The following is a 16210-nucleotide window of genomic DNA, read 5'->3' on the forward strand; positions in this document are numbered from 1 at the left end:
TAAATCCATCGTTTTCTTGCACTCCACATTTTGCATATTGCCATGTCTGAACTGGGGTGGCAGAGTGGGCTAAAGAACGGTGATGGATTAAACCCAGATCTGTTGACTGGGTGTGAGTGTTTGATTGATTCAGATGCTCCGTCTATCACCACCCCCTTTTGTAGCGCTTTGTTCGCCATAAGTTGGCAGGGTATGCTCAGACGTGAGTCCCTTGCTCACTTTGCCACTGGATTCAAGCAAGCCTGGCTGAAGACGGCTGTAATGCAAGAAACCGGTCCTAGGAAGCTTGAATCTGGTCCAGGGAAAGAATGGCTTGGCAGTTTGGGCTGGACTGTTCCCATGAGGCACAGGGTCAGACTGATTTGCATATGGCCATGTCTGAACTGGGTTGGCAGAGTGGGCTAAAGAACGGTGATGGATTAAACCCAGATCTGTTGACTGGGTGTGAGTGTTTGATAGGTTCAGATGCTCCATCCATCACCACCCCCTTTTGTACCGCTTTGTATCAGATTTATGGCACCCGCAAAAGGGGCAGCATTGGTTCAGGACATTTGCCCTGTGTTTGCAGTCCCTTCCCTGTAAAGTTTGCTGTGGGTTCAGTGACCCGAGGCAGGGTTGGAGGATCATGGTTGCCTCCTTGGGAGTTGCAAACACCGCCCCATGAATCAAAACCTCCATGACAAACTGCATTTTTTTTATATTTAATTGAAGAGCAAGTTTAGCAGAGGGCTTCGGGTCCATGGACTCCACTTTGGAATCACTACACCAAAATGCATTACAAGAGAAAATGCTCCTTTGTTGAGTCATGTTTGAATATTTGGATTTGCAGAGGTTCACAAAACTGGGTTTCTAGAACTCCTCAAATGAATAGTCTAAATATCTCTACATTTTAACCTCTTCATGCAGGTAGACTGATTAGATTGATATGCACCATTTTGTCACTCACTTAACCAAAGCAGTTAAGATCTGATATGCCATATTTATGCATTGCTGTGCCGCGGAAACAAAGTTAAAAATGGGAACAAATAGATTTTTGAACTCCCAAAGGAAATTTTTCCTACAGCTACAGAAAAACCTACGAAATGTTTACTCCATGTTTGGCATAAACATTTATTTAAAAATAGTGCTTTTTGTGGTTTGATGCAAATCATTTCAGTAATTTTTAGGTGTTAGTATTTGAAAAAGGTGCCAATGGACTTGAAAGCCTTAAACTTTTCTAGATCGTGTAAATTCAAAAGACATTTGTTGATTTGCCTATAACTTTTGCAACCTTTGACAAATATGCCCTGAAAATTAGCAGACAATTATGCCTGAAAGTAAACTTAGACTTCAGGTCTAAACCTAGAATTCAGGTCTAAATTTATCTTTGTGAATTGTGTGGAAAGTTTCTTGATATTACTTTTGGTATTTCCAAATAAGTATAGATCCATCAAAAGGGAACCCAGTTAAAATGAGATGGGCAAAAATGTGTGTGTTTGGTCATATTTGTAGTACTATCTCATTAATCTGTGCAACCTTTGGCAGAAACTTGGAAGGTTTAATTTTCTATTACTATGTCAAGTTTTCTGCCAATGCCTCAAAAGGTTGAGGCAAAGTTAACTGGGTGGCAAAAAATTTTTAATTTGTGAATAACCTTGTCAGTATTTTAGATAATCTTCAACAACAGTGGTATGCACTTAGCAACTTACACATGGTGCAATTTCATGCAGGTCCAAATGGTGCAGGTATGGGGGTTAAAATTAAAGTGTGGGTGTCAAAGAATGGAGGGGTTAAAGTTGAAGGGCAGGTGACAAGAAACTTTTGATTTGCAGGTAAATTTGGTGCAGCTTAAAGAATTCACACAAAATTAGATAGACGTTCAACAGGTTTGGTTTCTCGCAGATTGTTATTTTAAACAGATCCATCAAGCAGGGCAAGAAAAGGTGGGCGAGCAATACATGTTTCATTCACTAATAACTTTAGCACTGTCTCGAAATCTGTGTGAAATTTGGTAGCGAGTTAGCAAATTAGGCCCAGTGCAAGGCCATTCCCCTCAGCACATGGTGAACGGTGTTGGACGAAAGGCCTTGCTGAAGGCTATCTGTATACAGCACAGAATGGGCAGATGGCTGGTGAATGTGGGACATCTTTAAAAAATTTCATTTGCAGAGAAAAACAGTTAAAGGTCAGTTATGGTTCAGCTAACACAATACCGAAGCGCAGCATAACTTACGCACCTGCCATGCTCAAATTAACCTTTAACTAGTGGTACATAAAACAGGCTATCTACAAAAGCAAAAATGGTCATAAACGTAGCTTTACGGTGACACAAGCAATGGTTAGTTGACTAATCATAACTGGCGAATTTTGGCATTTTTTAGGATTTGATTAGTGACAATCACTTGCACTATCACTATGTTTTTTTCACTTAATTTCAAAGTTTTTGTAAACATACATGACGGTGGTATAAACAAACCTATTAATAATTTCACTGTAGGCTTTTGTTTGTCAGTGACTGTGTGTCTCTGTGTGTGTTTGTATCAAGCAAGAAACAGAGCACTGTTCACAATGAATACTTACAAGAGTTAGTGAAAAATGGTGGTGCACAAGGTTTATATTACTCATATCACTGTATGTCACTCTTCTGTGAGGGGATATTTTTTTAATTGGCACCTATGTTCATAGCAATATTACACTTTGTATTACTATTTTGTTTCTTCCTTTGATGTAGTGATCTAATTATCATTATTGATCATATTTTTTCTTTTTGTTAATAAATAGGCCTTATTATACCTTCTTCCCATTTTCCCTGGGGCCACGTTCCTGCATTGGACAGGTATTTGCACAGGTAAGAATGTAATGCTTAGGATACTGTTGTCATTAATTTAGCTATTTGTACAAACACATTGAATTTCCCTCTCAGGAGATTAATTCTGCAGATTGTTTTCCCATTGTTCCTTGTAAGTTAGCAGGTATCTTTTCTAAACATGTAGTCCTCGTGCCCCTGACTTTTGTAGACTGTCTTTGATCACACCACCCCAGGATCCTTGCTCCTTTTGCATTATGTTTCTTAGAGAATCACAACATACAGAACAATATATTGTTTGATACCCTTACTCTAAAAGCAATGCGAGATCATTTTGAGGTGTTTTATAACACTGCTGGCTGTGATCATTTGAACTAAATGTGTTGAGAATATTTTACAGCACAACTCATAGACATGACAAACTGCAGCTTCATTACAGATATACATGGCCAATATTTGGTCACCTCTTGGTCAGGCTGTCATTATAGTAGGGTTGTCTGTTTGACTGATCATACTTTTTAAACTAGGTCTGTTGCAGGGATTCTTGTCAGACACAGAAATGTGCACAGAGACCCAGGACCTCAGTGAATTGTGGTGAACCAAAAAACTCACCTGAGTACCTAGAACCCCTAACCGACTAGCATCAGTGTCACATTAGCTCTTCGTCCTATAGCAAAGGAACCAATGATTAGACAACGCAGGGCATGCGACTTAGGTTACTCTCAGGAATTGTGGGAATCAAGAACACTCTTTCGTTTGTTATTCTCATACCAGTCCACAACATGGGTAAAAAGAGACACGATAACGTTTAAAATGTTTATTTTAACAACGTACTCTAAGATGCAGTATTTTTGCTTACATAAGCAGGCATATGATTAAAAATAATACGATCAGCATTGTTACAATTCCATAAAACACAAAAGGAGAAATCATAGTTGATGGTAAATAACGAATCCTTAAAGCCCAGAAGCACTGTTTACAGTGCTTCCTACATCTCATTTACTGATTCGGTAAATACCGAATCGGTAAATGATGATTCGGTAAATACCGAATCGGTAAATACCGATTCGTTATTTACCGAATCTGTAAAACAGCCTCCTACATAGGAAAAGTCTGTTACCGGTCGGTAACAGCCAAATTCAGCCGTTACCGACCGGTAATAGCCTACCTACATCTAGCCCTATGTTTTATAAAATATAGAAGGTCTCTTAGGCTTCAATAGGGGACCCCATACCTCCAAGATCAGCAGAGGTGAATCACATCAGGATGTGCAAAAGCTCTCTCGCTCTCTGTAAACGTAATTTCTCTATGTGTCTAAAATCATGCATGAAGTACCATATTAAAGGCGCCAGAATTTCAGTTAGCTGCAGCTGCGCGTATGTTGTGTCCAAGTGTGAGCCAATCAGCCCGAAAAACAGTTAACATTGTTATGATAACCTTTGAGGCTTTAGCGCTCACTGTGCAGACTAAAGTCGCGGTGTAATTCTAGGGATGTTGAAAACAAGCCATTCGCATGTGAAGATATTCATGCAGCTAAACTTACAACAACAGCTACATGCAGTGTTGTGTGCAAACGCGGCAAAAGGCAAAATGGTGTTTAAGCTTCTAATAGGCTTATGCTAACTTAGCAATGTGCGCAAGCAGGGGCCAGCCTTCACTTCAGGTCTTATTTGGCCAAGTGTAGTGCTGGTTCCACTTCTAAAGAGCACATCACTGGGAAATGGTGGCCTCCTTAGAGGGGTTTGGCAACATTTGTGAGCACTATCCCCTCTTTTTGATTGGTATGTGAATACCACATTAACTTTTCATCAATGTTGAGGCAATGACAATGATCCCTTAGTAACTCAAGTTGCAAACAGGATGTCTCAAACTCATCTCATCTCATGAGATCATGGAATCTTCCAACACTCAGGCAATCCCTTTTGAGTCAACACACCATATTAGCGTTGGCAGGAGGAGGTCTGCAGTGCCCGAATTAGCATACCTTCCTACATGAACAGGGGTGACCTTTTGTCAGAGATGCAAGCACCACCTCCACAGAGAAGGCAAGCACATCTGCACCTGCCCACACTATCACACTTCCGAACATTCCCAATTGCTCTTCAACCGACTTCTTCTGTTGCAGGGAATCTGTGGCCTCACAAAATATGTTTGGGATCATAGAACCTTGCAGGCAGGGACTCAGTTATCCTACCACCTTAGTGCCCATGTACCAAGGGCCGACTAGCTATAGTGTCTCATTGGCCCTCCTACTCACTCACAGAGGTACAAGTGATTAGACACCCCGGAACACAACACCCTTGACTCTTTCAGGAATCGCAATGATAGGATACACGCTTTCACTCTCACGCTCATACTTGTTCACAATAAGTTTTGACAGAGACACAAGTAAAATTTAAAATGTTCATTTTAACTATCTTGCTCTATTATGCAGTAAACGTGCCACAATAAGTAAGACAATGCTTAACACAAATACAGTCAGCAGAGTAAGTAATCCATAAATCATAAACGGGGCTATCATGATATTAGACAGGGTAGACTACCCACCCACAGAACCTAAGTGATTTTATATCAGAAGATCTCCATATCAGGTGTAGTCAAGGGCTCCTCCCCGAAACAAGTGTGTCTCTGCATACTTATATGACAAAGAGTACATGTTCCTAAACAACAGCTACATTTGTGTTTTTTGTTTAGATGCTAGAGCCTGACCAGAACAGAATAACAAGGGGCATTGTTGTTTGACCTTGTCTACGGTATTTAGACTAAAGCCCAAGAAAGAACAGAATGCAAAAACAACAGCAGGTTCTGTGTGCAAGTACAGTTGGCACAAAGCAAAATACGTTAGTGTGGTATGGCGCGCAAAGCAGAGTGCAACTTGCAAGTTGCTCAGGCTAACATAGGGAAAACAAAATGGGCCTGCACAGGACATATGGCACCCTGCCCTGATGAAGATGGTAGCACCAAAGGTTTGACAGAAATCGGAGGATAAGCCTACCCAAAGCGTTTGAAAAATAGTTCAGTCATTGTCTCACAGACAAGTGCCATGTAAAAAAAAAAACATCATTGTAATCAATTACAACATGTCGCCGGGGCACAAGATGTGGGATGCCAAGTGCAATGATTCCAATAAAAAATCTGAGCCTTCTGACGTAAAAATATCATCCATCCAATTGAGCAGGTCAAGGGAACAAACGTGCTCTTAAGTGCCACCTGTCAACAAGACCATAAAGGGACAACCTGCATTGAATTCGAGGAAACTGAGATACAGAAGACGCTGTGCCATTGCACAGGGTTCATCTCCGGCCCTGGTCATAGCTCTGGATTATTAACTAGTCCCATGCCCAAGGAACAGTCCTGGTAATGGCCACTAAGGGACTCATTAATAGTTTGTTTTCCAGGGCAGCGGGTGGTGGCATAGCCAGGCAGACGTCCAGGGCCCCTTGGAAGGGTTTCTGGATGCAACGAAACACAGGTTGCACACATGTGAAGTAAGCATAGAGGAAGGTTAAACACAACTCAGCATCCAGAGCATCTATGGGCACCATTCCAAAAAATTGCAGCATTCACTCATGGTACAGCTGCAGCGATGCCTCCCCTGGAAGGACCACAAAGGAAGCATACAGTGCTGAATAGCAGAAATAGCACTATAATGCCGCAAATTAAGATGAGCAGCAGCTGTAACCCACTGAATACGCTGTAAAAAAAATAGAATGTATAACAACCAGAATTGCTCCAAAAACTGTTTGAAAAAATTTCACGAGGCCGGAGCCCACAAGGTAAAAAAGTATGTCAGGCCCATGGTATCAGAAGCAATAAATAATTGATGTATCCGATCACCAAAATGTAGTGGGAGATTTGGGTTTAACAATGACTGTATTTCACTGAAAGTTCTCGCCACCTGCAATATGAAGATTTTACAAGCTGAAGTGAGAGCCACTTCTTGTTGAAACAATAACACTTTGAGTCTGCTTAGCTTATTAAAATCTGTTTTCAAAGTTGGAATGGAAGGCCATAATTAACTATCTACACTCCCGTGCGGAGGGGTAAACAGGACATTGTTGCAGCAAGTGACTAACTGGGAAACAGACACCACATGTTGGATTCCTGTCCACAAACCGCAAGTCTTGATTATTAAGGACAAGATAGCTTCCATTCGAAAACAATGTGATAGTGGGAATAATTGTGGGAACAGGAGTTCCTTTTAAGTAACAAGCCAAATTGGGGCAGGCACATTACAGGCACTATGAATCTTTCCATGTTGACATACAAGGGAATGACCGGCAGTGGAGTCGCACTCCTCCCCTGTAAGGAAAACTTCTCTCTCAGCCCATTGGCAGTGGGAGGTAAATGGCGGGGACCATAACTCATGCATGTAGCTGCTCTCAAGTATCTATCTACTGGGAAGTTTTCATGCAAGCTGGAACTGAAAAGTTGAGATGGGCAACGAGATAACCATGTGTATTAAGAGAACCGCGGAAGACATTTCCGCTATAGAAAAGGGAAGTTGTTCAAGTGTAACCGGCTCCAAAAACTGTTTGAAAAAATTTCACGAGGCCGGAGCCCACAAGGTAAAAAAGTATGTCAGGCCCATGGTATCAGAAGCATTAAATAATTTATGTATCCGATCACCAAAATGTAGTGGGAGATTTGGGTTTAACAATGACTGTATTTCACTGAAAGTTCTCGCCACCTGCAATATGAAGGTTTTACAAGCTGAAGTGAGAGCCACTTCTTGTTGAAACAATAACACTTTGAGTCTGCTTAGCTTATTAAAATCTGTTTTCAAAGTTGGAATGGAAGGCCATAATTAACTATCTACACTCCCGTGCGGAGGGGTAAACAGGACATTGTTGCAGCAAGTGACTAACTGGGAAACAGACACCACATGTTGGATTCCTGCCCACAAACCGCAAGTCTTGATTATTAAGGACAAGATAGCTTCCATTCGAAAACAATGTGATAGTGGGAATAATTGTGGGAACAGGAGTTCCTTTTAAGTAACAAGCCAAATTGGGGCAGGCACATTACAGGCACTATGAATCTTTCCATGTTGACATACAAGGGAATGACCGGCAGTGGAGTCGCACTCCTCCCCTGTAAGGAAAACTTCTCTCTCAGCCCATTGGCAGTGGGAGGTAAATGGCGGGGACCATAACTCATGCATGTAGCTGCTCTCAAGTATCTATCTACTGGGAAGTTTTCATGCAAGCTGGAACTGAAAAGTTGACATGGGCAACGAGATAACCATGTGTATTAACAGAACGGCGGAAGACATTTCCGCTATAGAAAAGGGAAGTTGTTCAAGTGTAACATGGTGTAGCTTGCATCTTTTATAGCCATTGATTGCTGTTTATGTGTCAAATTAAAGGGTGAGAACAAAGTGGTATAATTGAGTTAACGCCAAGGAACGGTCCTGTTCTTAAGTGTCCGGCGTATCCAACTAAATTTCATGATTGAGAATGACTATGATTTAATGTAGACACATCACTTTGCAGAATATGAATGACAGATGATACAATATTATATAAGCTATAAATTCAAGACGGCAATGTATTAATACTTTTGTCTACAGCAGCACTTTATCCAAATTATCTTGATCAATTTGGTGTAAACATACCGTAGCTTCCATTTTAGGCAATTTCCAAATTTCATTATAAGCAGCATAAGCAAATCATTTAGAATATGGGGATTTTGGACCCAAAAGGAAGTCAGACAGATTCATGGCTTCAGATAGGAGAGAAAGATATTGTTGCACTGCAGACAATGTGGATTGTTCTAACCATTGTTGGTATAATTCTCCTGCGGAATAGGTAGTGACACTGTTAGGGTGCATGGATTATGAATACCGGGAATCTGGTCTATTGATGTGAACCCAGATGTGGAGTTTAAAAAACGAGCATGACAAACATTCATGTCTACTGGCCATAATAACCACCCACCCGGAGCCATGACTGAAGAATTAAATTTATCATTTTGTATCATACTATTTAATTGGTGTGATTTGTTTGAGATTGCCAATTGTCAAAAGTGGCAAGGGATGAAATAGTGGGAGTATTCAATTCTTTAATTTTAGCCAATCCCAGACAAGTAGTCTGTTGAATCATACAGCTTTTTATTTGGCTTAGGCGCCTTGACGCCCATTGGGCATAGTTGCGCATTACAAATGATATTTCATTCATTCATTCATATCATTAAGAAAAATCATTTCCACAGATATCAAACATGCACAGAATTGAGATGCTCTACCTCGGACTTGCCAGGACAATTTCAAGTCAATATTGTCCTTCCAATAATTATAGCCTTTCAGCGCTGGGTTATCAATAAAGTAAGCTGTATAGATTATCTTGTTTTGAGTAAGCATACGTTTTTTTGAGGTAGTAGTAACCAATTTAAAAAAGTATGATTTGGTCATCTTTTATATATTTGAGCTACCCTGAGGTGGAGAAAGGCAATGCTCCCATTGAGTATAATTATATTGGGGATGCTGCCCATTTGTTTTATGCAAAAAATGATGTCCATAATGTTGATAACAGAACAACTCAGCATAGTTAGCTGAATTTAAATATAAATCCTCAGATTTGAAGAGAGTTTAATATTGCAATTCAGAAAACATTGAATTCAGAGTATCAACATCCCAGTCATCTGATTGCAACCCAGGCCCCAATCATCCGATTGCAACCCAGGCAATACATCACACATAGAAACTCGGAACACATATGGTACCTGCAAGGTCTCTGTAGAACCAAATATACATCGATTGGTACTTTATCCCATACAATTCCATTAGTGACTGGGACTGCTGAAATGGGTATACAGTCAAAATATTGAGTTAAAAATATAGAATTGCAGTAATATCGAATGGACAGAATATAGTCAACAAAAATATTGAATTTAATGGACAAAATATCGAATGGACAGAATATAGACAACACAAATATTGAATTTGAGGTAAGTAAGTTAATATCGATTTACATAAATATAGAAAGTCAAAATATCGAAGTATATAATATAGGTATTAAATATATACATTTTTTAATAATATTGAATTTTTTAAAGTGTTTTTTATGTTAATATATGTGTGAAAAGTGTATATTTATGTTATAATTTATTGTAAGTTATGAATTTTATGGTATTTAATTTTTGGGTAATTTAATTCTGTAGCGGGTTGTGGGTTTATAGGGGAATAGGGTGGGAACTAATTTAATTATAATCAATTAACTATTTTAATTTATTTATTGGTATTTATATTGAATTAATTGTTAATTAATTTTTAATTGGTAATTAATCAAATTATAAATGGTCATTAATTTTACTTAATTTATTAATTGATAATTATGGTAATTGTATTAATTTATTTTCTGTAGTGGGTTGCAGGTTTATAGGGGAATAGGGTGGGAGGTAATTTAATTATAATTGATTAAATGTTTTAATTTATTTATTGGTATTTATCTTGAATTATTTGTTAATTAATTTTAAATTTTTAATTAATTAAATTATAATTGGTAATTAATTATTATTAATTGATTAATTGTTAATTATGTTAATTTTATTAATTTATTTTCTGTAGTGGGTTGTGGGTTTATAGGGGAATAGGGTGGGAAGTAATTTAATTGTAAATAATTACATTTGTAAATGTATTTATTGGTATTTATTTTGAATTAATTGTTAATTATTTTTCAATTGCTAATTAATTAATTGTTAATTGGTACTTAATTTGTATTAATAAGTAATGATTTCTAATAAATAATTTTTGTTTGTATTTTTAATTGATTAATTATTATATTATATTAAATTGGTAATTATTTTGTAATTGGTATTAATATTTACATTATTTTAATTAATATATGAAGTATTTACTTTCCCTACTGTTGCACTCACTGGAGTGGGAATAGTAATTTTTACCCCTACGCTATCCAACACTTTCTCTACTGTTGCACTCTCTGGAGTGGGAATAGTAATTTTTACCCTCCCGCTATCCAACGCTTTCCCTACTGTTGCACTCTCTGGAGTGGAAATAGTAATTTTTACCCCTACGCTATCCAACACTTTCTCTACTGTTGCACTCTCTGGAGTGGGAATAGTAATTTTTACCCGTACGCTATCCAACGGTTTCCCTACTGTTGCACTCTCTGGAGTGGGAATAGTAATTTTTACCCCTACGCTATCCAACGCGTTCCCTACTGTTGCACTTTCTGGAGTGGGAATAGTAGTTTTTACCCCACGCTATCCAACGCTTTCCCTACTGTTGCATTCACTGGAGTGGGAATAGTAATTTTTACCTCTACGCTATCCAAGGCTTTCCCTACTATTGCACTCTCTGGAGTGAGAATAGTAATTTTTACCCCTACGCTATCCAACGCTTTCCCTACTGTTGCACTCACTGGAGTGAGAATAGTAATTTTTGCCCCTACGCTATCCAACGCTTTCCCTACTGTTGCACTCACTGGAGTGGGAATAGTAATTTTTACCCCTACGCTATCCAACGCGTTCCCTACTGTTGCACTCTCTGGAGTGGGGATAGTAGTTTTTACCCCTACGCTATCCAACGCTTTCCCTACTGTTGCATCCACTGAAGTGGGAATAGTAATTTTTACCTCTACGCTATCCAATGCTTTCCCTACTATTGCACTCTCTGGAGTGAGAATAGTAATTTCTACCCCTACGCTATCCAACGCTTTTCCTACTGTTGCACTCACTGGAGTGGGAATAGTAATTTTTGCCCCTACACTATCCAACGCTTTCCCTACTGTTGCACTCTCTGGAGTGGGAATAGTCATTTTTAGTCCTACGCTATCCAACGCTTTCCCTACTGTTGCACTCACTGGAGTGGGAATAGTAATTTTTACCCCTACGCTGTCCAACTCTTTCCCTACTGTTGCACTCTCTGGAGTGGGAATAGTAATGTTTACCCCTATGCTATCCAACGCTTTCCCTACTATTGCACTCACTGGAGTGGGAATAGTAATTTTTACCCCTACGCTATTTAACGCTTTCCCTACTGTTGCAATTTCTGGAGCGGGAATAGTAATTTTTTGTTCTACTCTATCCAAAGCTTTCCCTACTATTGCACTCTCTGGAGTGGGAATAGTAATTTTTAGTCCTACGCTATCCAATGTTTTCCCTACTGTTGCACTCTCTGGATTGGGAATAGTAATTTTTACCCCTACGCTATCCAACGCTTTCCCTACTATTGCACTCACTGGAGTGGGAATAGTATTTTTTACCCCTACGCTATCCAACGCTTTCGCTACTGTTGCACTCTCTGGAGTGGGAATAGTAATTTTTACCCCTACGCTATCCAACGCTTTCCCTAATGCTGCACTCACTGGAGTGGGAATAGTAATTTTTACCCCTACGCCATCCAACGCTTTCTCTACTGTTGCACTCACTGGAGTGGTAATAGTAAATTTTACCCTCCGGCTATCCTACGGTAAAAATATTGTATATTTTTTATTAATATTATGTTCATATATATATATGTATAAAAAAATCAAATTGTATGTTTTTTAACTTACATTAATTATTTTTCAATTTTAAGGTTATTTAAGTATGATTAAGTTAATTATATTTATTATTTAATTAATTTTTAATTACTTTTAAGACATTTAAAAAAAATCGATATTTTGACTAACTATATTTTTTACAATGATATTTTTGATTTAATATTTTTGTACTTACCTGTTTGGAGATAGGAATTCGATATTTTTGCATTCTATATTTTTTCCTCGATATTTGGTAGTTCTATATTTGTGTCATCAATATTATGTCAGTGATCCGCTGAAATGTTAACCAGGAACTGGTCTCTTTTCATTTTATGCGAGGAAGAATGTGAGGCCAACAACCTGTTGAGCAGTTCTATAGCAGAACGTTCTGGAAGGTAATGGCCATTGATCAAACAGAAAAAAGCAATCACTAATCCAGTCAACATGAACAAAAATATCATGGAAAACACGATCCAGATATATATCTAAGGTGGAACCAAATAAGTGCATTTGAGTCAGGAGATGAAAACACAACTCCACACTGGTGGTGGATGCAAAACAGAAGACAACTAAGAACTGTCTGAAGAAAATGTATCTAGATCGATATAGTAACCAGAAGAACTCAGCTGAAATAGAGGAGGCCGTGATTATGAGTGGAGACTTGAGGCATGCACTGTAGAAGGGTCCTCTAACGGTGGATAAGAATAATCAATTTCCATCGTGGAATGTGAAGAAGTTATAACAGGTATCAGGTCAACTGAAGACTCAGCATCCCCCTCCACCAGCCTGGGAGAATCAGAAATGATGGTGCTCACTGGCTGTAAAGCACCATTGTGTTGGGACACCTCAAGGCAGACTATTGAGAATCGGCCTTGTGGTGTAACTTGACATGTTAAATGGAAATGAAGCGATGTATTTGGGAAGTGGGGGTAAAATCACAGTTCGTCTACCCTGAAGAGCAAAGACTGGAACAGGTGCACGACAGAAGGGGCCAAATTCCTTCTTGATCACCACCTTTTCACAAACCAGATCATCCACTTTCGGAAGGCAGCCAGAAACAGGAATTTGAACAGCTGCATCCCTTAGATGTGAAGGCAAATGGGCGTTAGCCAGAGCAATAGGTCATTCTTGTAGATCCTGTAAGACAGCACATTTGCTATCTACGTCAAAGGTTGCAGCTGCCGCCACAACGTCTAGACCATCAAGGTCTGAAACATGCATCTTGATGCCAAAGAGCATTTCATACAGGGTTTGCCCACCCAGAGATCTTTTAGGGAGGTTATTAAGAGCTCATTGAACCCCATAAAGATGAGTTAACCAGCCACATCCCGTACCTAATACCCTCGCTGTTAAAGAGTGCTTTAAGTCACGGTTCATCCGCTCTCGGTCCTACATGGAGACGAGAAATGCACCTGCACCCCCATGGATGTCAAAGGGTGCTTTAAGTCACGGTTCATCCGTTCCACAACAGAATTAATCTCAGGCCTACATGGAGACGAGAAATGCACCTGCACCCCCATGGATGTCATTGAATAATGGTGCGCTTTGGAGGCAAAAGTCAGACCCTGTTCTGAATGGAAAGTGCCACAAGCATTAGTCTCGACAAAGACCTGCACATCTTTGATAACAGTTTGAGCATCAGCCGATCGCTGTAGTCAGACCCAGAGGAACCTAGAGCAAGAATCCACTCAGAGATAAGAGAACCACAATGATCAAGATAAACACCGCCAAACAGCTCATTTGAAACATAAAGGTGTGTCTGAGGTGGACGGGATACAGTAGAACACATCATTTGGTGACAAACGTCATAACATAGGACATAATGGTGACACTGCCACCAATAATGTTGCTGTAAAAGTGAAACAGTGGCAGCCACCCCTGCATGAGCAGAAGCTATACCCTCATGAGCACCACTATTAAAGAGTGTCTGCGGTCGAGGTTGGGTATCAGAAGATCACCAACCCCAGGAATTGTTACAAAGGGAACTTATGTATATTTTAAAGGAAATCCTTTAGGAAAGCAGAACCATCCTGAGATGCAGCTATGGCAGCTAAAATCTCATCACCAATTTCAGTCATAGAACACATAACTGTGACTATTTTAGTAGTGGCTACTTTAGATTTGGCTGCTTCATCAGTCATTGAATTCCCAACAGTGTGCGCTCCTGCACGTTGATGGCCTAATGTATGTACAACATATGTGAGTCAAAGTCGATCTTTAAAACCAGCCACCTTAACCAAAAGGGTTTTATGGTTTATTGGTTTATTTTACATAACATTCGCCTATAGAGGTCGCTGGACCACCACTGCCTCCTGGCCATAGTCGGATGTTAAAGACTGTTGTGGGTGCCGCATCCTCAAGCACAGCAAAGAAACTTGATACCAAATCCAAGACTGCGGCATCATCCTTTTCGTACTGAGGGAGACCCTAGGGATCGTGCTGCCAGCTGACTACAACTACCTTGGTGCCGAGCTAAAAATCTGGTTCTACACCTAAAGACTCAGTACTGAAAATTGCGAACCCGAAAGCCTCTAAATCTTCATTCACCCCATGTCTCCAATAGAGCCCATTCTCAAAGAAATTGACATTTGCCAAAGGAAAATCCAGTTCCAAGAAAGTACAGAGCTGATGCTGGCTTCTCCGTCACCAAAGAGGAAGCTATCCTTCCAAGAGGCCCTAGACACTCCTGTTTGTCAAAAAAAGAAGAGAAAAGATAAAGCCACCAATCTTACACATCTGACTCCTCCTCCATCACTACCACCTCTACCACTTGACCCACTTTATGCTTCACGTCCAGGGTCGCCAGTTACAGATGATGGGGGTTACAAGAGCCATTAGGGGATCCTGACCAAGGAGATGCATACAACACTGATCCCATTACTCCCAACGATCCAGATCTATATCCCATTCGCCCCTCACCTTCAGAAGATGCCACTTCCTTCCAGAAAGTTATTGCTACTGCAGCAGCTTTCCATAATGTTGATCTGCGCAAAGAGTTCCTAGAAGAGGACTTTTTATTTGATACTCTCTCTTTCACACACGGGGACACCCTGTATTTTCCCATGCTTCTGGCTTGATGAGACATGCTGAGGAAATTTTTAAAGAGACAGTTTGTTTGTAAGTTGGCACTCCACATGTGGACAAAAAATATGAGGCGGCTCCTTCAGACCCATTCCTTATCTGGAGTCAAGTTCCACCAGACTCCATTGTTGCAACTGCTGCTTGTAAGAGGGCTAACAGCCAGGTTACTGGGGATACTCCAACTCCTGGGAAGGAGAGTAAGAGAATGGATGCAACTAGGAAAATAGTTGCAGCACAAGCAGCAAATCATTGGCGCATTGCCAATTCACAAGCCCTTCTGGCCCGCTATGATAGAGCCCATTGGGATGAAATGGAGGTACTCTTACAGTACCTCCTGGAGGAATATTGAAAAAGGGGACAGCATGTTGTTACAGAGGGTCAAGCGTTTAACAGCACTGCCATCTGATGGGCACCAGACGTGGTGGATATAACTGCAAGAGGTGTTTATACCACTGTGCTTCTTAGATGACAGGCAAGGCTTAGGAGTTCTATGTTCAAACCAGAGGTCCAGAAGGGAGTACTAAATATGCTTTTTGACAAGGAACACCTTTTTGGACCACAGGTAGGCACTACCCTTGACAAAATGAAAAAATACACTGATACATCTAAGCCCACAGCAGGATTAGAAACAACAACTTCTAGGGGGTCCTTTTAAATTCACTACCACAGACGCCTCAACTTCCCAACAAAAATAAGGCCAGTCTGCCTACACTACGGGCTATTTTAGAGGTTTCTTCAGAGGTGGAAAGAACAAGTGAAGAGGCAGTGGTGCCTCAGCACGCGGAGCAACACCCACTTCAAAACAGTGACTTCCCAATCTTTCTCCCCGACCACACTGTACCTGTCGTGGGCAGACTACAAA

At 40.1% G+C, this 16210-nt stretch overlaps 1 protein-coding gene across 2 annotated transcripts in view; it reads left to right on the plus strand.

Moving 5' to 3' along the window:
- The window catches only part of LOC144781360 (cholesterol 24-hydroxylase-like), a 256024-nt gene that overhangs the window by 216043 nt on the left and 23771 nt on the right, over positions 1-16210 (plus strand). For both annotated transcript variants that reach the window (XM_078660149.1, XM_078660150.1), the window contains exon 14: positions 2761-2827. In XM_078660149.1, coding sequence (XP_078516275.1) covers positions 2761-2827 — 67 coding nt within the window. The remainder of the gene's footprint in view (positions 1-2760; positions 2828-16210) is intronic.

The sequence above is a fragment of the Lissotriton helveticus genome, chromosome 9, assembly GCF_964261635.1.
Source record: "Lissotriton helveticus chromosome 9, aLisHel1.1, whole genome shotgun sequence".
NCBI classification, from domain to species: Eukaryota; Metazoa; Chordata; class Amphibia; order Caudata; family Salamandridae; genus Lissotriton; species Lissotriton helveticus.